At 48.1% G+C, this 21,190-nt stretch overlaps 2 protein-coding genes across 2 annotated transcripts in view; both read left to right on the top strand.

Moving 5' to 3' along the window:
• The window catches only part of LOC119396565 (runt-related transcription factor 3-like), a 399,999-nt gene extending 384,092 nt beyond the window's left edge, over positions 1 to 15,907 (top strand). The window contains 2 exon segments of the mRNA XM_049417140.1: positions 13,492 to 13,734; positions 14,212 to 15,907. Of these exon segments, the coding sequence (XP_049273097.1) occupies positions 13,492 to 13,734; positions 14,212 to 15,029 (1,061 nt within the window). The 3' untranslated portion in view covers positions 15,030 to 15,907.
• Positions 1 to 21,190, top strand: part of LOC119396564 (runt-related transcription factor 3) — a 49,457-nt gene that overhangs the window by 19,248 nt on the left and 9,019 nt on the right. The window contains exons 2-3 of the mRNA XM_049417141.1: positions 1,694 to 1,798; positions 6,388 to 6,542. Coding sequence (XP_049273098.1) covers positions 1,694 to 1,798; positions 6,388 to 6,542 — 260 coding nt within the window. The remainder of the gene's footprint in view (positions 1 to 1,693; positions 1,799 to 6,387; positions 6,543 to 21,190) is intronic.

Genomic DNA, 21,190 nt, shown 5'->3' with positions numbered 1-21,190 from the left:
TTCTTCGGCAAAGACATCCGTTGCGTTAGTCCACCCCGGATGCTCGCAGCTGCATGTAGTTCCACGAGTAGCGATCGCTCAGCTTCGGCAGCAACACGTTCGTTTGGAAAATGTCGACCGGCAGGATTATGCGAAACCGACGAACGTACTGCCCGAGATATTTAGCATCCTCGGGAGCGACGAAACGCGGCGCCGCGTGCGCAACCAGGCTGGCTATCCTCTCGAAGATGGATCGGAATCGCTCGGCACGCTTTTGCCCGCCCGTGGTCAGGCGGAGCCTGTGGATGGCGAAGAGGGGGACCAGCGCGTTTGTCCGTCGTCGTTGCAATGACGAAAATAACTTTCGTATATACTAGTCTTGAGCCGGGATTTCATCATGTTCAGGATGAAATTGGACGCGGCGTCGACCAGGAGGAAAGCGACGGTACTGGGCTGCCTCTTGACATCCATAAGTATACGTCGAGACGGCGCTTGATCGCGGCTATCGAGGTGTTTTCTACAAAGCTATTCCAACTAAACGCGAGTGCGCTTTCAGGGTTCCAACCCGGGCACTAGAGGAAAGAGTGGATGAAAATGTGATGTACCTACAGAAGAGAAAACTTCACAAAGTGCAAATCACTCCGATGGCACAGGCGAAAGAAGAGCATGTAAGAAAAATAAAGTTTGCCAGAAGCACAGCAGTAAACGACTCTGAGGAGGCAGGGAGTGACACAGCGAAATAAAGACGTAAGCTCGCCCTCATGCAACGGCCTAAGAAGAAGCCAGGAAGCGAAGAAACAGGGACTTAGGCAACGACGTAGTGAAACAGCTTAGAAGCAAGGCTTCCCCGGCAGCTACGGTAAAAGTGTTTCAGGAGCGAAGACATCAAATAAAGGCCATGCTCCTTTACCCATGCCAGTGAGTGCTTATGTTCATCTTTCTACTTAGCACCTCACATTAGGAATATTTTTGAAAAAAAAAAAAACAATAACGAAAGAAAACGAGGTAGAGGGAGAGACGCAGAGCGGATGCCGAGCTGAAAAGCTAAGAAACTTGAATGTCGAGAGCAGTTCACTGCCGCTGCTGCTGCTGCTGCCGCTTCGGCTCTCTAATGCGGGGAGGCCAGAGTGGTGCGCTGGGGGATGGTGCATGAAACGAGATGAAAAACGAGTCCGAGCCCGGTAAGTGCTCTGCGGCAGGCGAAGCGAGTGTCGAACACGGGGCGCTAACCTTGGAAAGTGGTGCGCGTAACACTCCCATGTAGGAGCTAGCCCAGCGGAGCGCGAGAAAGAAAAAAAAGAGGCAACGGGGCTACACGTAGCCTTGCATATCGCCGGCAGCGCCGGCACTGGACTAGTGTTTCTACTCTGTTCAACAGAAGAGTATACCAAGTTGGGCTAGTTGGTTGACGTTCATTTTGTAATGCTTTAACTGCGCTATAAGAAAGACAACAGAAAAAACAGAAGGCCGCACGCGCGCAGATATATAGTGTGCAATATTTTAAGCGACCTGCGTAGCAATCCACTAAACTAAAACCGTCCACGCCATTAACGCTGAATATCCTATCATTTCTCATCGATCATGAGACTTCGACCGTGGTAAACTTTTGGGGGCGACTGCATTTTTTTTCGGTTACGTCGAACACCTACTTAGTTACGTCTCTGTTGCAGGCACGACGTGACCTCTTATTTCGCTCTTTTTTTTTATGGTGCAGGCAAGAGCTTCACCTTGACCATCACTCTAAGCACCAATCCTCCACAAGTGGCGACGTATGCCAAGGCCATCAAGGTCACCGTCGACGGACCCCGCGAGCCAAGACGTGAGTAAACTACAACAACAAAAAACAATGTCAATTAATATGTTTACCATTATTGCCAGCAGGTGAAAGATCTGAATAAAAGTCCTCGGAGAGTTGGATTATAATGCTTAGGAAATAAAGAGAAAGAAGGTGAGAGACTGCGCGTAACACAGTAGAGCAAAAGGAAAGAAACACAGACTAGGGCGACCACATTTTTTTATATTTAAACTAAACAAAATTTTTTTTTATTGTGCTATTCTCTGACTGCATATATATACCCTCTCGTTCATGGCCGATTCGCGCGGTATCTTTCTTCGCTAAGCGTTACAAGTCAAGCGTTACAGACGATTTGACAATGCAGCAGATTCAAACAGCAGTATGCTATAGCTTTGGCATTTACTGTAGTCGGCAATATCGGGCGACTACTTCTTCAAGAGGTCAGATTGCCAATTATCAATAACGGCATCCATTCTATCGGTCTGCTACTGCTGGAATTTGTGTCGGCAATTTTAACGGCTCCTTGAGAAGAAAGAGAAATCGATGATCGAGGTAATGCTCTTGGCAAGTATATCAAGCAAACCTTACGTTGTCACTGATAAGAGAAGAGCGCTAATGACTGAGCAGTAAAAAGTGAAAGCCATGCAATCCCGTAATCTATGATAAAACGTCCAATTCCTATAATTATCATATATGCAGCGAACCTTGTCATACAACTGATGGCGGTCTACGCGTCAGTCGGTGGATACTGATAGCATACTCGAGATTTTCTGAGTTTCTTCATGTAAACACTTATAGCACTTGATTGTCTTCCGTGTGCATTCTATCATCAAATACATGGATATAACATTTAAAACTATTATCGGCCTTTACACAACAGTTTCCAGCTAAAAGCTGTTGATCTGGAATTTCTCGTTCATTTTTTTTCCTTGTCCTCATTTCTTCATGCAGAAGTATCCATGCCTCGAACACAAAAGGCTCACACAAAAAGCCTTCCCGATAACAAAACATCTCTTTCTTTTAAAAGTTTGTACAGGCAAGGCAAAGCTTGTTATCGCATTTCTCCTCTTCGACAGGAAATGGCGTGTGAAGGCGCCGTGAAGTTACAGCTGATAGGGAGATCGCCCGAATGACACTAGATACGCAAGCTTAATATGAATACGAACGAGAGACGACATTGAGTGAAAGGCCAAATTGTGCAAGCTCAAAAGGAAAACGCGTGTGCATGCGAGACTGGGGTCCTCGAAAGAGAGCCTCTTGACTGTCAGTTGTCCCTCGTAGCCTTATCGCGGTCCACATAAGCAAGCCGCGAAGTGCGGGCCGACCGGCATTCAGGTTCGATTGATAGCGAAAGGTTCCTCCCGCTGCTGACGCGCATGGAGAAAACACGGGTGGCATTTGTTTTTCACTCGGCGCGATGATAAAATGCGGGAGAATCGTGGTTTGCGGCTTTCCTGGTGCATGAGTGGCGGTGCTTCAAGAAAATAGAGGGTTTTAGAGTGCCGGTTACCCCTATCCACGGGCACCAGCAACCCCAAGGAGAGAACAAAAGAACGTAAGAACTTAAGTACGCAGCGTGGGGGCCCCGACACTAAAACTCTCTAATTATATATATATATATATATATATATCATATATATATCTATACTATTATATATATATATATATATATATAAACTTGCGAACACTGCATATCTAAAATTGCTCTTTGCTCTTGCGTTTCGACAGTGGCAAGGACAGGCACTGCCTTCTGGATTCAGGCATTGAGACGCTCTCACAATAACTGCAGGACGTCACACCAAGGTCTTGATTCGCTCATTGACACATCATTACTTCAACGCTAGTCTCTATTGCTCACCTCGATATATCGCCAATCGCGATATTCGCGCATATGTTAAAAGTACTTCTTGAGGAGCTAGTTAGTGAAACTCGTCTCTAAAATGAAAGGCTCGAATCAAACTTAACACCTATAGCGCACCGAAGGGACAGGAACACAGAGAAACGACGTGGACGTGGACGTCAAAACAAACGCAAATATCGAAGGACACATGCGCTCGTCCACGTCAAGTGGCTGAAGCGAACCCCGACCTGACGCCCGTTTCATATTTCTCGTTCACTGCACTCTTAGCTAACGCGAGGGTTGGGCGAGAGATTTCAAGACAAACTCTTGTATTCATTCCCCTTGGAAGGCGTGTCAGGTTGGCCACATCACACATAAGGACTTGTGTCCTCCGGTATGCATTACAGGGACCTACCTCCTGCGGTACCACATCTTTGCGGGTGCTCGGAGGTGCACGTACAAGAGATAAGAATGAGATAAACATCCCCCCCCCCCTTGTTTATCTGTCTGCAGCTCAGGTCTCAAGCCACAGACCGGTACACCGCAAGAACAAACACACACATCGTGGCTTTTGCCGTCCCCTCCGATTCCCGCACAGAAAACTGGGCTATCTCCAATGCCGCACGTTCCGATATTTCTCTCCCTCTCGCTCTCTCAGAAAAAGCACACACGTATCCGTCTTGGCTCGAGCCTGCAGATCAGCAACCGCGGAGGAGTTCGCTATCTGCGTTGCTTTTGAATACACGAGCCTCGCGAAACACTTATAGCCTCAAGGACTGTGCTCGCAAGCAGGGGAGGTGCTGCTTGCGTGTTGCCAAGAGTTATACTGTGTCAGTTGGCGCCGCAGCGCAAGTCAAAGACGTGGAAACAAGCGTTGCGTGACATCGTGTCCTCGCCACGACGAGGGCTGCGACGGATCAGTGCGACAACTGTGGACTTAACCTTCGGCGGGGTCCCTCAGGAGAACGATAGCACACCTGTACAAAGAGTGCTCTGAAAGGGGAAAAGAAGGCATTTCTCAATCACTGAATTGTTTGTCAACAACGCGTGTCTGTTGCCAGGGGTGCAATGCTACTCCGTGATTGGTAACATGCATGTTGCCTCGTGGTCTATAAGCACCACGGGTGTCGGTCGATTTCCCTACGGCTATCGGCTCCTTCCCGAAGATCGCACAAGAGAAGCCAATTAATATCTATAGTTGGATAAAACTTAAGAGGTCCGGAGAAGCCGCGCCCAAATGACTAAGCGCGGCAGCCGACCGCCTCCGCGAATAGAAATAGTCCCACTCATGCACTCAGCTGGGTTCTCAGAAGGCGGGTCCACCAGCCGTCCGGCTCATGACGTCAGTCTGGCTTGCGCTCCCAATGCTGCACGCTTGTGTGCATGCATCGCACACAAGCGTGCACAGATGTCTAACGCTGTATCTGACTATAGGCATGCGATTGAGCCCAATGCGTCGTTTCACACTCATATGGCATATAGCTGTAATTTAATTTGAAGTGCTGGCCATAAATTTTGCGGCTTATGTCACAGGCACCATCTTGGGCGTTTGAGTTATATAGTTAGCACCTAAAAGATTGCGCTGAGTGAATAAAAAGAATGTAAGAAAGCTACAAGATCATTTCCCTTAATCTTTTCCGAACAGCGCAATGCACGAAAAGTCATCAGCATGTATAAGCCACCACTAAAATCGTCATTCCTCGTCCTAATATTTCACTGGAGAAGAAAACGCACGTATTTATTGAAACCCGTGATCTGATTTCAAGTTCGCAACGTATTAAAACTGAGTTGGAACTGCGCAGAGGACGAACCAGAAGCAGTAGTAGACGAGACGAGTGCGTTAACGTACGTACGTGTTAACCGAGCGAACGTATTAACCGTCTCGCCACCTATCATAGTTTAATTCATTCAACACGCACAATATTTTCATTTACTATTTTACATTTTTAATAATTCTTTCAGCCCGAAGACCACTGCAGAGCTCGAACGGGGTCCCCTAATATTGCACTCCATGTCGAATAAACTCACGTTTCTGCGTCAAGAAGTAGGCCTACTGATGTCTCAGATATCGTTATAGATAGTTTAGCTTTGGTCTTGCACGAAGGAAGCCGAAAAATAAACCCATTGAAAGTGGAAAATGTTAAAACGACACGATTTGTGCGCCATACACTCTGCGTGTAACTCAGACGTTTCGCTCTGTGTACTATACACTACAGTTAATATGCACATTACATATACGTATTTTTTGCATTACAGAGGTCATGTATATTGCACATTGCAGATCCATGTGCAATATACCTCGAATACGAGCACCGTGACCGTTGCTGGCAACATTAACAAGCAGCGTCCTCAGCGTCTGTGCATATAGTCCAAGCGCAATAAGTTATTCAGATATATTCGGTGCTTGTGAACGAGCATTTTCTGGAAGTTCTTAGTAATAGCAATTTTGGGGGTTCTACGTCTCAAAACCACGATATGATTATGAGCGACGCCGTAGTGGAAGGCTCCGGAAATTTTGACCATCTAATTCTAAGAACACGGGCCTGTAGCATTTCGCCTCCATCGAAATGCGGCCACAGCGGCCGAGATTCGATCCCGTGGCCTTCGGGTCACCAGTCGAGCACCGCAACCACTAGACGATTGTGACGGGTCTACGGGAAGTTTTCAATCGCAACAAACGCTTATAGCAACTTAATCTTCGTTCGGAATAAAAAAAGTTCTGAAATGCGTGTGCTTAAATGCGCTCTGCCTTTTCCCTTTTTTTCCTGTGCAGGCCAACAGCAGCAGTTCCGTGCATTCGCCAGTGCGTTCGGCCAGCGGCCTCCGTTCCTGGACCCACTGCGCGAGTGGGATCACCTGCGCCGAAAGACGGCAGAACAGTGGGCGCTGGACATTCCCCGAGGATACCCGGCGCCGGTTCGCACCACGGTCAGTGAATGTCAGCAGAGAAAATGTGGCAGTATGGCAGTGTGTGTGACGGGTCTGGTTGGTGCATCATGAAAGGGAACGAAACGGCGATTTGGACAGGACGAGTGAATACGAAGTGAACCGCTGTATCTGTCGTGCTCACTTCATCCTCTCCAAAATGTCGTTTTGTTCCCTTTCATGTGGTAGCACAGTAGATTGATAAAGAGAGAGAGGGGGGAGAGGGAAGATGGGGAGGATGCTTGACCACAGTAATTGCCTTTGCTGCCCTACATTTGAGCAGGGGAAAGGGGGCATGAACGAACAATTGGAAAGAAATGTTTATGAAGACACTACAAGGACACTTAACATCACGGCCCGACTAACACACTAAAACGCTATCCAATATACAGTCACAAGGCAACGCAGCAAGTGCCTTCATAGCGACTCGCACTGAAGTTCGCGTAGGCCAGTGATGACCAAGAAGTTTGTTTGCTTTCTGTGAATGGGCGGTTAACCATCCTGCGCAGGCCTGGTGCGGCCGACCAGATAGCGATGTTCCGGTGTGTTTCACTGCTCTGTGTGAGAGTAAAAAAAGGAGTATGAAAGGAGTAAAAAGATGGAGGCGAAAACGATAACCGGAATACATAAGCGAGACGCTCAGGGAGGCCCAGCTGAAGTCTCTATTATAAGCCATACTATACGCGTTGGAAGACGGGCAAGGACAAGTACGCATTCTCATTGTTGGGGCACCTGTATCACAAACGGTCGCATGCATTTACTTCATATTCCTTTAAAAAAAATTGACGAAGCTCGCACTATGTCGCGCAAGGCTTGAAACTGCGAAACTGGACGACTCTGAAGTCTAATCTGGTTGCTTCTAGGTTGTTGCTAGGCTCTTGCTAGGTTAGTCACGTGACTCACGACGCTGATGTCCAAACTCCAGAACCAAGCGTTCGCACCTCTCATAGAACGACCCTTTCTTTATCTCTGCTTTTTCTCTCTCTCTTTCTTTCTCTTTATTTCTCTCTTGATCTTTCTGTATTTTTCTATCTCTTTCCCTCTATTTCTGTGTTTCTCTTACTTTCTCTCTCTTTCTCTGTATTTCTATCTTTTTATGTCTTTGTTCCCATTATTTCTCTCAAAATTTCTCGCTCTCTTTCTATAGCTTTCTTTCTCTCTCTTTGTGAACCAGTGGTGGTATTAGCCCAATTTGCGCGGCACATACCCATGATGATAGCCATTTTTGGGCTAATCGTTGCCTTCTTCATCTTCAGTAGACCAGTAGTGAGTGGTGGGATTTGCCCAATTTTTGTGGCACATACCAATTCATGATGATGATAGTTCTCTGATAGGCCGCACAAAGTACGGCCAGTTTAAACAGCTTCGCTGGTAAAAGATTATCGCGAAAAATTCAGAAGTATACAATTCTGGTACTCATTATGCATCTGACAGACCGGAAGTTCAGTTGATGTGTGTCGACAACCTTTCGGTGCAACACTGCGAAGCAAGCGCGTTATTGCACTACAGTCGAAACCCGCGATAACGAAATCCCGAGGGAACGAAATTCTCACCGCAACGAAATATTTTCGAAGCACCGGCGAACGCCCATAGGAGTCAATGCATTTCGTAACTCGAGACCACGAAAGATATTCATACTGCAGTCCCTCATTAACGAAATTTTTGAAGCACCAGTGCGCAAATATTCTACTCTCGCAACATTAACTACATTCGAAAACTGCTGGAATGAATTCATTCTACACTTAAATTGTGCAAAACTATCGCTACAGCGCACTTGAGAAGCAGCCGCTATCATTGTTTACAAAAAAAAAGCTGGCGACCGTGATGATGATGATGACTTGCCGAAACACCCGCTCGTTATCGCGGACTACGTAGCCAAATCCACATTCCTCATGAAGTTTCGTTGGTTCGCTTGACTCTGTGCTTAGCTTTGTGGGCTTTGCGCGCACATGGTCGCGTGTGTGGAGCCATTTGTGGAGCGTTTTCTTGGTCGCTTGGTGCAACGTGAACTGTGTGTTGCGATTGCTTCGTCCGATTTCGCTGCCTGCGAAGATGCCGCCTCCAACGAAAAAGCGGAAGTTCATCACGCTGGAAGAGAAGGCTGCAATTACACCGAATTACTGGTGACAGCGCAGTGCCTCCGTCACTGACCAGTGCATGGGGCGAACTTTGTGCCGTGGCAAATGAGATTCCCGATTGAGAGGCATGGAATTGTTGCGTGGTAAGGCCCGGCAAAGCAAACTTACTGACTTTTGGAAATGAAATGTGTTTTTTTGTAAATTACATGTCTTTTCTGCCGCATTCTCGCGCCAACGAAATTCCCGCAAGAGCGAAATTTTGTGCTTTCCCCGCCGATTTCGTTATTGCGGGTTTCAACTGTAATTCGAAGTCTCGATTATATACTGTCCGCGAATAGCCACTAGCGCGCTTGGTTGATATCATACAATGAGTCTGTAGAAGTTATTGTGATATGAACGGGGCAAAACAACGTGGTTGCGTCGCAGCGTTCGATTCATATACCGATACGTAATGCGCCGACATTGGCACCATGCAGCATCCTACCTTAAACGTAATTTCATTTTTGCGTACAGAATCTTCCCCCGTAGGTGCTGCACGGAGAAAGCTGTAAGATCAATAAAAAACATCCAAACAAGAAAAGGCGTCACAGGAATTTCGTGTGGAATGAGTGCACAGCTCATGTAAGATCAGTAAGGTGCAAAGTCAGTAAGGTATTGTGTCTACGCGTTACATATATGTAGTCCTGTTTATTATATATATTTTTTTTATTTAGAGATATCTCACAGGCTCGCCGAAGAGGTATAGGGTGAGAGGGAATATGGTACAATTCAATACATAATACACTGGATGCATAAAAGGGTTCACAAATTGTCACAGAGCAAAAAAAATTCCATGTTACAGACTGATTCAGATGTTAGAAGAAAAGAAAACAGTGAAAAAACAACAAATTAAGAGATAAGCAAAAAAAAAAAAACAGCAAGAGGTTGCATAGCATGAAAGCAAGTATTGGATAAAAAATACGTAACACCGCCAGGATATAATACCATTGCGTCATTATAGGTCATATGATACAGACAAGCGCGTGACAGTGCAATAAAAAGGCAAACGTAACCGATTGCCTTTTTTTGTTTGACATATGCATGGACATATGCATGACGTATGCATGGCCACCGCTTACTATCTACAACGAGGCAAAGCTTGAAACGAATTCTTAGATTTTATATTAGGGCATGGCTAATGGTTTGAGTCAGGAAAATAATGTGAGAGAACTGCATTGATCCGATGAAGGGAACTGTGCGGAAGGACGTGTAGAAGACGGAAAAAGTAAAACCGATTTAAAAGGCACCATCGGCGCGAGCAAATAAGAAGGAACGAGAAATTCAATTTGGATGATAATTAGGGTCACCGTGATTCCTTGAAGCTTGCTGTCGTCTCATCTGCATAAATAGTTGAGGACAGGTGCCAAGAGTTTACGGTGGCAGTCGGGGAAAAAAAAGTGGCGGCACGAAGAGAAGAGGAAGAGATCGATGATGAATAAAAAGATCCGCTCTTCGCCCAACGGAGGTCATGCATAACAATCAGCCAGATTGGCCGAGCGGGAGGCCTCCGATCCAGGTTCGTCAAACCTCGCGTGTTTGCCAAGGTGACGTGCAAAGCCCGGCACACTATAACCGCTAACAAAAGGTCGAAGAACGATGTCTGCCGTGTTCTCTAAGATCGGCACATCTGCGTAGCCTAGTCTCAAACATCTTCGAATGCTGACTGTAACAGTCGGTCCTTCTTATCAGGTATATTGTAAATGTAAACGCCTAGTAATATCAGAAAAAAATAATGTTAAAAAATACAGGCAAACTCTGTGCGGTTATCGAGGGCTCGTGGCAAGGGCGAATTGTCGTCTTCTTTCGGGGATATACGGCGGCGTAAGGCGCTCTGCCATAGGCGTGCCCATTAGAGGGCGGGAAGGGGGGGGGGGGACAAAGCTTCATCAACCCCCCCTCCCTCCCTTTGTTCCCCGCCTTTGGTAGAGTCCAAAATACAAGTGGTTTCACAATGAATTAAAAGTCAAAAGAAAATGAAGCGATATCATGTGATTCTGTATGTCTTTGTCTTAGTAACCTGGCTTTCCGGGAGTAAAAATGAAAGTAAACAATTCTTGGAATTCAACGTAAGAGGGGCCTTGGACGTCATCATTATCGTCAAAAAACATGCGTGCCTATGACCCTGCTCTTTGAACAATGACGCGACAGTTCTTGTTGAGTAAAAGAATATGGCAGTCTTCGGCCCTCTCTCAGGTGACTACGATGCGCCCTGCTTTGCCTTTGTGAGCGTATTCTCTTTCGTCTCAGTTTATGCCGGTTCTATGGAACACCGTGGTCAACCGGAAGGAGAACGAAAGCTTTTCCCGCACTATTACGGAGAAGACACCAACGGTTCAATATCATAAAGAGCAATGCGGAGTGCAACATTATACAGCGCGAGTGCGATGTATTTATGACAAACTAGTGGTAGCTCGCTCAAACATCGCCACAAAACACGTCGACGACAAAAAAGAATTTCGCTCGTAAATGTCGTCGCGTAGGACGAGCCGAGCGTTACAGGCCAAAGCCACTCGCGCACGTTCTATGCTTTAGTCGCCCAAAATTCAACCCCTTTCAGGTGCGCCCACAACCACCCGCATCAGGCGTCTTAGAATCAAGTGGCGAGCCAGGGTACGGGGATTTACACAATCCCCAGCCGCGTCCAAAGCTAACTTCCGCGACTCCATAACTGGGATAACCTGCGGCAATCCGTTTGCCTTTACGACCCATTCGTCAAGACCGCCAACTTTCCTTCCCATCGGGCTCCCTTTAAGACCCACGTGTAAACAAGTCTTCGCGTCGTCTCAAGACATATACGGGCACACACAGTCCGGTCTCCGAGACACTCAGAAGCCGATTGTTCCCCTATACGCCTCGAGCGAAGAGACGTCGGTGTAATAACCTTATCCTTGCGGAGCAGGCAGTTCAGACGCGGCGCCAGCCGCTGCCTCACGGGGAAGGGGAAAAGCTAAGGGTCAAGAATGTTTCCCCAGATTCTTCGGTAGCAATCCGCACGGCAAACAAGGGCAGACGCTCTCTCCTTGACGCTTTAGTCAATACGTGGGACTGACCTGCGCCGTTGGGTTCTCTGTCGCGGCCCCGAAAGCGGCTCCCCGATATTGGTCTCTATTACGGCCGCGAAAATGAACCGTTTTTTGCCCGTGGCGATGCGCGGATCAAGTACAAAAAATGCGAGAAAGGACAATCGAAGGACGAGTAGATATAGACGATGAGATCGTCATAAACGTCTCTTTCATTTCCGTCTCGGTAGAAACGCAGCGAACGAATGACAGCCTCGTCGCAGTCGGGTGTTCCGATTTCCAAAACTGAACCACGGCGCAAACAAAAAATAGAGTGTTTAACGATAAAGAAATAGGGGACGGGGGGGGAGAGGGAATCGCATCAACCAAAATGTGCCATCGGCAGTATGAAAAACCGTATACTCAACCACACTTTCTTTTCTGGAGCGACGAATACAGTAGAGAACGGCCCTTGAAAATAAAGAGGGCAACGTTTTCTGCAGTAGAAAACATCACCCCACGTACGCGCTAGGTTGAGAGCACGTAGATTCTTCCACGTTTCGTATCGTCGCCGCTAGGTCAGGGTGACAGCAAGGGGATTCATAAAATAGTTACCGCTTCTTAGGACGCAGTGTACTTTTGTAGCTTTCACGTGTTATGATTACTGGTATTAGATCTTTCCACTTCACTTACATAACTTTGAAGGCGAGCGGTGGGGTGCACTCTGTCAACGCTCAAATATCGCGTCTGCCACTGTTTGCCGTATAGTTACACACAACACATTCGTGTTCTGTTGTAGTGCGCATCACTGAGCCGCACACACTTTCTTTTATTTTTTTGGACGAAGTTCCTATTTAGCTAAACGTTTTTCTGGACACGCGAAGTGACATGTAGGCAACTTACAACGAGCTTGCCGCTTGGTAACGTAATTAAGAAAGAATGGGTTTTATTACTGCCGTACAGTGTGAATGTAATGGCATAGAAAAACAAAAATTAATACATTAGGACTATTACTGACGCTTCAAAATACGTTTATTTCATACTTTATTGCTTTACCGTTTAATATTTACTTCATACTTGATAGAGAGACAGAGACTATTGGAAAAACGGAGATTGTTGCCGGCGTGTATGTGACCGCTGACATGCTACTCTGTATAGCGGTGGTGAATGAGATTCACAGACTCCAGAGGAGAGGGAAGGAAATAACAAAGAATATAAACGAATATGAAATGCGCAAGTGAAGCTGATACTAACATTTACAAATAGGATGTCAGTTAAGTTTGGGATTTTCTATATGAAATAGCGAATCATTAGAGCTTTCCGATTGGGCCAATTTATTACAGGTAATTTAATTACTAAAACCCATCGCTGATTTGAAAGGCCCGACATTGCATCTAATATGCTGCTTAACGCACATAACGAGGTCTTTGTGCTTGATCGCTTTGCTATAGTTCGCACAGCCCATCTTTGGAAGATAGGAGACGACCAAAGTATGTCTAAGACTACGAGCCAGCAAATAAAGTTGCGTTGCCGCATCAGTCCTTGATGGAGGAATCGGAATTACTTCGGTTCCTTCATGGGCCGATCGGGCTGCGTTGTCGGCTAATTGATTACCAGTAATATCGGTATGTCCTGGTAGCCAGAGATATATCGTGCCCTTTTGCTAGAGCTTGATGGCGACAATTTCTTATCTCGTACTCAGATTGCTCGTGAGTCCTCTCACCCCCCTGCCTCGCTTCTCTCTCTCTCTCGTACAGCGCGTCCAAGTATGTACGTTTGGTATCAGTAAGAGATCCCGCGACTTACGTCTCTATTTTTGTCTCCATGATTTTTCAGAACTGGCGCAGGCAGCGCTGCAGCAATTGAGCGCCGCCGACGCCCACTGGGGCGCGGCTTACCCTCACTACAACCCGTACCTGGCTCCAGCCACGGGCACAGGCGGCTTCAGCACGGCGCCCGTGCCGGTCAGCTACTCGCTGGACGCCAGCGCCGCGGTGGCCACTTCGCTCGCGGCAAACGTCTCCTCTCTGGCAGCCGTCGCGGCATCCGACAACGCGGCGGGACTGTCTCTCCACAACAGTGAGTGCACGCTACGTCTAAAATTTTCAAGGTGAAATCCTTAAATGCCTCATCAAACGCGAAAAGTGACGGTCGGCGTCGACACCAATCAAATCAATTAAAATAAAAATGAAAGCGAAACTGCAAACGGGTAGCCTCGTGGCTCCATGGGTCATACAATACGTCGAACACTGCACTAAAACACTACTAAGGGATATAAGAAGTAATTAAGAAGTAACTGAGTAGCTACGAAGCAACTGAGAGTAATTAAGAAGTAACAGAAGCAATTGGAAGTAACTGAGAAGCAATTCTGAGTAATTCTAAACTGATTCGCAGTATTTGAAAGTAACAGGACATTCGGCTGGATCTGCCCGTGGATGCTGTGGCTCTGATAAGATCGCCTATGCACACGTAGAAATAATTTTATTTCACGACGTCAAAAGCTTAAGGTTCATCAGCAGCTCGTTTTTCTCAGAGACGCGTTTCCCTTCTTCGCAGCGCTCCTGGACAGCAGCCACTCACCGGCGAGCCTCGTTTCCTGTCCCGTGGATTCGATCGGCAGCCACGCAGGCACCGCGGCCGTGCCGTCCACGCTTCTGGGCACGGCATCGACGCCTTCCTCAGACTCGCCGCTCTCAAGCACGCGATCGTTGACGCTCGACGTCAACGCCTTGTCCGCAGGCAACGTCGCGCTGCAGAACCAGCACTCCGACTCGCTGCTCACGCCACCGCGCGTCACCAAGTCGCCGTCGTCCCTGCTACTGGGTAACGGCAACGGAGGAGGCGGCAGCTCGAGCTCCTCCCCATCGTCTTCGAGCCTCGACTTCTTGCCTAACCCGACCAACTACGGCGGGTTCCTGCCCACGCACTCGTACTACGGCAGCAACGGCACTTCCACGGGTACGTCGACGACCACCACGCAGCCTCACACGACCACGGGAGTCTACTTGAGCCCGCCGGTGATGCCGCCGTCACTGCTGTATCCGCAGTTGTACGGATCGATGTCTCACCCGTCGTTCCAGTTCCTGGGTAACGACCTGAAGTGCGTCATGGACGCGGCAGGGTTCGGCACGACCACCTCGACGATGCAGCAGTCGCAACAGCAGCGACTCGACAACACGCTCATTCACGCGGACACGACGAGCATAAGGACGCATCAACAACAGCAACTGTCGTTGGCACAACATCAGCAGCAGCAACAGCAACAACACACAACGGATGACATTGTCGTACCACAGACACCGTCGCTGGCAGGATCCGTACTGGATTCATTACGGACACAGGGAGATCACCACAGCGTCTGGAGGCCGTACTGAACGTGTCCTATCGCCTGCTGACGCCCGTGTGTGCCGTGAGAGCACGTGTCGATTGTTATTTATTTTGGGACAGTGAGTGATGCGGCAACATATCCCGCGTTGAGTGACGCGTGGCTGTATGCAGTCGTCAGGTAAAAACTCGTCCACCTTCGAAGTCAAGATGCGGCCATTAATGGTGCGAGGAACTGAAAGAACTCGTACTCAGCCACGCGAATGCAGCGGTCACGGCCCTCACGAACTGACCACTAGGCAAGTGTGATCAAGTTGCCTCTTTTTCGTTGCGAAGGTTTGTGCCAATGCCGAGATGTAAACCAAAAAGCGAGCGGAACGCCTCATGTGACCAAAGAATTGAGTCTGCCCGTGGAGAATACAGGATGTGATGAACATCAAACCCCGTAATATACACTTGAACAATCCTTACTGTCAATGCGTTACTACGAAATGCGAGATCATACGTGTTGGAACAGATCTACCGCCTGCATCGACCCCCAGACCCTGCGTGCCCTCGGCACTTTCAGCAACAGAAAGCTCAAGGAAAAAAAAAAGAATGAAGACGTTACCTGATAACATCAGTGTAACGTGTCCGCGTTTCTACCCGATGTTCTGTGGTCTGCGAAAAACACTATAGTCGCAGAGTTTGACCCTTCGACATAAACCACCTACTCTCAGAAGATCCGCCCGAGCATGTTGATCAATCGAAAACGAAGCGTTCAACAACATCATGTCGCATCACCCTGAGACAAAAAAAAAAAAAGCTGTGTTGTACATATTATACACGTTCACGTCATCCCAGCTCTCGTGTATCTGTCATGTAGCATCCCATCCTCAAAAGCAATACTGACCTGCAATAAATGAGACCACGTCTATCCCTGTTACGTGCTCTCGGCGTGTTTTCTTGATTCTTCTTTTCAGCTGCTCTCGTCAGTAAGAAGACCATACAGCTCAAGTTGAGAAAGACGCGCGGAAGCTCTGTATATGTATACGGCAGCTTTCTTTTTTCCAAAAAGAACGAACGAACAAACAAATAATGCATGTACGGCCATGACTTCTCTAGAATCGCCTGCTGTCAGTCATGTGCGCTAAGCAAGTGCTATGTGCTGCCAGCGAGCAACATTTGATCAAGTAGTGTGCACACGGCATGCAACACGTAGCAGACAGCTAAACACCCAAATATCTAAATAATAGCCACAGCAGATCAGGGTACTTGTGCCGTGCACTATTTTAAATGTGGCAAAGACAAACAACGCCAACGCGCAATTATCAGTGTTGCCTGTTTGTACTTCCTGTTTTTTTTTTGTTTTTTTTCCCCAAAGCTGTTGTCAGATAATTTGTAAACACACAACGCAACCTGAGCAATGTATACATTTCAGCATATGCTCGTACATGCATCGCTCCTCAAGTGTCTGTAGTTGCTGTGGATAATATACGACAACGCAAATTGTGAGGAAATGCTCCTGGAGGCGCGCATGCTTTGTCTTATGTGCAAGTAGAATCCGAAATGGAAATGCATCTTGCATGCAGGTCAAACGCTATTGCCGTACCCGTAAAAACCGATCAAGAGTCGGTGAGCAAATTCGACGGTGACCATCAGTCCGCACTGTACCGCACCAGCCGCCAGAACATTGCTTTCCAAAACAGGTCACGCAGAGCTCCGGTGCAAGCTAACTGCATGCGAATACTGCGTGCACCGTAGTCAATTACAGAGCTTCGCCGTGGGCCGCGAAGCGAGGAAGCGTCCTCGGCAACGTTGTTTCACAAGATTTTGTCTCAGAGTGCGCATGTTTGAGCATCATCTCCAGTACTTGAAAAGAAATAACCAGCAGATAGGGGCACACTTACCTCTGACTATAGACGGCATGTGCGACCTTCACTTCACGAATAGCAGACACTCCGGCACAGTACACCACACACCACGAATAGGAAACAGCGCGTACTGTATACCTTCAGTTTCGCGACCGACTTTGTGGCGACTAAAGCGAACGAGATCACCAGCACGAGTTCCGCCAAGTAAACAGCTGCTTGCTGAACCGTGGCCTCCGCGATTGGCTCCGGCAATGACACGTTACCGGAGCTAATCGTGGAGGCCACGGCTATACTAGCGGCACTGCACGTCGAGGAAAGAACACGAAAGGCAAAGACAAGCCGAAGCAGCTGCTCTGAACGCCGGGATAGCGCAAATGCTGGCAACGACCAAATGACGATGAGTGGGTGGGCCAGACGAAGACATAGAAGGCTAGGTTATCAGAAAGAAGACGACGTCCGTGACTACCATCATCGTGTTATCGCGTCTGATAAGGATGAGCTGCATCACGCGATCCGTCTCTGACCAAAACGATTCTGCTGTTCCAAAGGTCAGGGTCTCAAATTCACGTCAGCTACGGGCCCGCAGTCACGAAATTGAGTCCCGGAGAGCACCGGGCCACTGAAAAGTCGGAAGCGGGGGTGGTGGTGGTGGTTGGTGGGGGGGGGGGGGTGCTGGAGGAGGAGCTTGGCCAAATTGTCAGCTAACGTAGCCATTGGAAAGAAGGCCTTTCCCATATCTCATATATGGATCCTTTCTGAAAGAGATTTCACGTAAGCATTCGAGAAACATATCGATACCGATCTACAGAATGACTAAAATCTGGATTGAAGTATGGAGTTTTTGTTCCGCGGTTATGTTTCAAAACAAGGTGACCGCATGGGGTGCCTCGCAAAAAAAGAAAAAGCTTAAGACCAGTACGTCTGTGAAGCTTTCCCGAACTAAGCGTTATTAAACACCATAGGCGAGGAAATAATGCGAGCACCATTTATCAATGTTACAAACAGCCACAGCCATAAAAACATATGGGGCGAAGACTCATGTGCGCGGGCAGCGGGCCGCTAGCGAAAAGTCGGCAGGCCGCGTGTTTGAGACACCTGGTATAGATCATCGATAGTTCTGCCGTAAATTACTCATCGTTCTTCGAATGACCTGCAGCCACCTGTCGAAGGGGTTGGCCACAACAGACCAAGCAATTGTGCACTCCTCACGGATAGAAATGCGACATTTTTTTTATTTTAGTATAACGACCGCTATGAGTGATTGATCGAGATAGTCGCGTGATGCCACTACTAATCTGGCCGCTAAAGATAATGTTGGCTCTTATGTAAGCGTTCTAGTAAAATTACGCCTATACGACACGAACTGAAGACGCTGGAAACGAAAGCATGTGCATTGCTTAGCCTACATTTTGACGTTTCAATCCGTGAGTACTGTACGATGAGAAGGGTGCTATAGTCGGCTACCATTTCAAATTATTTAAGCGCAAACACACGGCCCATTCACACATGCACGTACCCACACATCAGGCACAAAACGCGTACAACACACAACAAGTTCACACACCGCCCACAGCTACACATCCAGGCACCAAACATGTACAGACGGGTCCACTTTGCGTGCAAGGCATGTGTCGGATTTTCGCTCTCTTGCAAAAGCATAATGCCTTAGATTTGCATAAGACTACTGGCGCTTGACAGTTGCGACTCCTTTTGACAGAGCAGTGCCATACACGAACGAAGTTTCCCCATCCATTTGCCGTTAGGGGACCAGCAATATGAAGGGTGCTCATTCGAGTGGTTCCCTTTAACAGTGGAGTGTAGTGTACATGTACAGTCACGCTCACGGGGAGCGCGTGGCCTCACGAGCTCCAACACCACTCATGGCAATGAGGGCAAGCTGAAGCCATTCGCGACCTTAAGTTTGTGAAGCCACGCGCTCCCGTGCTGCAAGTCATATGAGCGCGACTGTACGTATTTGGTGCCTGGATATGTGCGTGTGTGAATGTCCCGTGTATTTGCGCTCAAATAATTTTGAAATGGTTTACCAACCAGACCACCAACAAGTTCTTTTACAGTTGGTTACCCTAAAAATGCCAGTTTCCACCCACAGCCATCGCTGTTCCTCCCAGAGAACGTTCGCATAAGTGCCTCCATCCAATAGCGCTACACATTTTCGGGACGGTCAAACACTTCTCGAGTGTCTCAGATAGTGTGACTTTACCCGCAGAGACGCACGTTCGTGTCGCTGGCATTATGTTGGAAACTTGAACACCCTAATAAATTTAGTCGGAGATTCTGACATCGCCGACTCAGCCAAACGTCACTACGACGGTCAGTCGTAGTGACGACTGACCTTTCACTATTATGATACTTGAAATACGAGCGCGTAACTTAAACAGGGACTTCGGAAGACAAGGACAAGCGCTTGTCCGTGTCTTCCGAAGTCCCTGTTTAAGTTACGCGCTCGCATTTCAAGTATCATGAATCCCCAACTCGCCCAATCAGCCATTTTAACAAGTTTCACTAATGTACGTAGTATTTACATTAGCCGAGAAAAATACGGTTCGAGAGGAACCAGCTAGTTCGAATGGCAGGCGCTTCGTGGTTCTGTGTACGGAGCTACTTTTTATTAGGTTTTACAGAGTATAGACGTGCTATATATGTGACATACATCGCCGCCGCTCGTAGGCCCAGGAGGACCCGACGGGGGATGACACTGATGACACTACCTTGAGGGATGACTAACGCCACGATCGCGTCAGCACCAAGGTGGTGTCAGCACTTGCTAAGAAATGCAGGAGGCAGGCAAAGAACTTTATTATTATCGGAGGCGGCGCTCGACCCCCTTTAGGGGGTGACACCGGTGGGCCACTCCCACGACGGGACGGGGAGGTTAAACTCCACGGCCATGTCGCGGGCCCTCTGGATGGCCCTAAGCTGGTCTCCTTTGTCTTGGCTGTGAGCAGATAGTTCCAGTCCGCCCCGTAGAGGGAGACTCGCTGCTCCCGCGCAACGCAGGGCATTGCCACAGCATGTGTTGTAAGGTGCATTTGGGGTGGCCACAACGCGGGCACCCCGGCTCTATGCCATCCATGTACTTGGAACATTTAAGGCGATGCATACGCCTCCGTCTGTAACAAAAGTAGAGTGATTGATGAGCCCTGTTAAGTGTGGGTGGGAGTGGGTACCTCCGCCTCTCCAACTGGTAATGTTTGCAGATTTAAATGTTAACAACGGATCTCTGAAGTACCAAGTAACGTCCTCAGCCTCCGATTGGTTCTCCCGGACGTGGAATGTGAGACCTCGCGCCGGGAGTGAGCCAATTCGTTGGCATTGAGGATGGTTCCGTGTACGTGTCGGCCAACGTGTGCCGGGAACCAGATGATGTGCTTTTTGTCTGACCAATTGGCAGCAGAAGAGACGCGCGCTGCTTCCCGACAAACCGAGCCCGTCATGAAAGCCCGATGGCGCAGGCGCGTTCCAAGTAGTGCATTGCTCCTACACAATCTAGCACAGCCGGTGTGCCGAGAGGCAGATCATACGCTGGACATATGAGCCTCGAGGTAAGAGTTGAATCGCGGAAGCATGTCTTATACTAAGAAACTGTTTTCCCCGCCCGCTAGGCTGCATGTTGAAACGCTGTGGCACGGGTAAGTAACAGCGCTGCTGCACGTGAGTGTTCACATCAATTATAAAGCAGGGTATTTTGTGCGGTTCCCTTTACACATATGCAGTTGCGCTGCCGGGTTTATGAGTTGGAATTGAAACAGTAGAAGTGTCCTGTCAATTGATTCCGCATACGTGATTTATAGGGACTATCTGCCGCGCTCTAGCGCATGGTCATATGCGAAAGAATCTGGCATGGTGCTAAATCATCCTCGTTTTAAGCGAAGTTTCTATGAGTAAAAGATTTCGGTGGCGGGTGCATAGTTCGCGAAAAACCTAGAGCGCGCGCCGGCGAGCGTGCACAAATATGCTCTTGAAGGTGCGCCGATCGCATGCGTGTTTGTATGCGCCGTTTTCCAACAACTGATGCTCTCTGAGCGTGTCCGCAATCAGCCGTTTCCGATATGGAAATGTGCTCTTTTATCTAGGTCCCTCGTCATGCCACGTCACCACATTTAATTTTTGCATTCCATTGTTTCACGCAACTGCCGTCGTTGTTGCAGCGAAAGACGTGGCGCTGCTAAGCACGTGGACAAAAGATCCACTCCTGGCACTGAGGAAGGAGCCGGAGGATTACACAATGCGACGGAAAGAAACAGGGCCGTAACTAAGAGAGGGCTGAGGGGGTTCTGACACCCCGCGAAATTTTTTTCACTGCTTTAAACTTTGCCAAAAGGTAGACACAAAATACC

This window comes from Rhipicephalus sanguineus, chromosome 6 (assembly GCF_013339695.2).
Source record: "Rhipicephalus sanguineus isolate Rsan-2018 chromosome 6, BIME_Rsan_1.4, whole genome shotgun sequence".
Lineage (NCBI taxonomy): Eukaryota > Metazoa > Arthropoda > Arachnida > Ixodida > Ixodidae > Rhipicephalus > Rhipicephalus sanguineus.
This window is presented reverse-complemented; position numbering and strand designations above follow the sequence as displayed.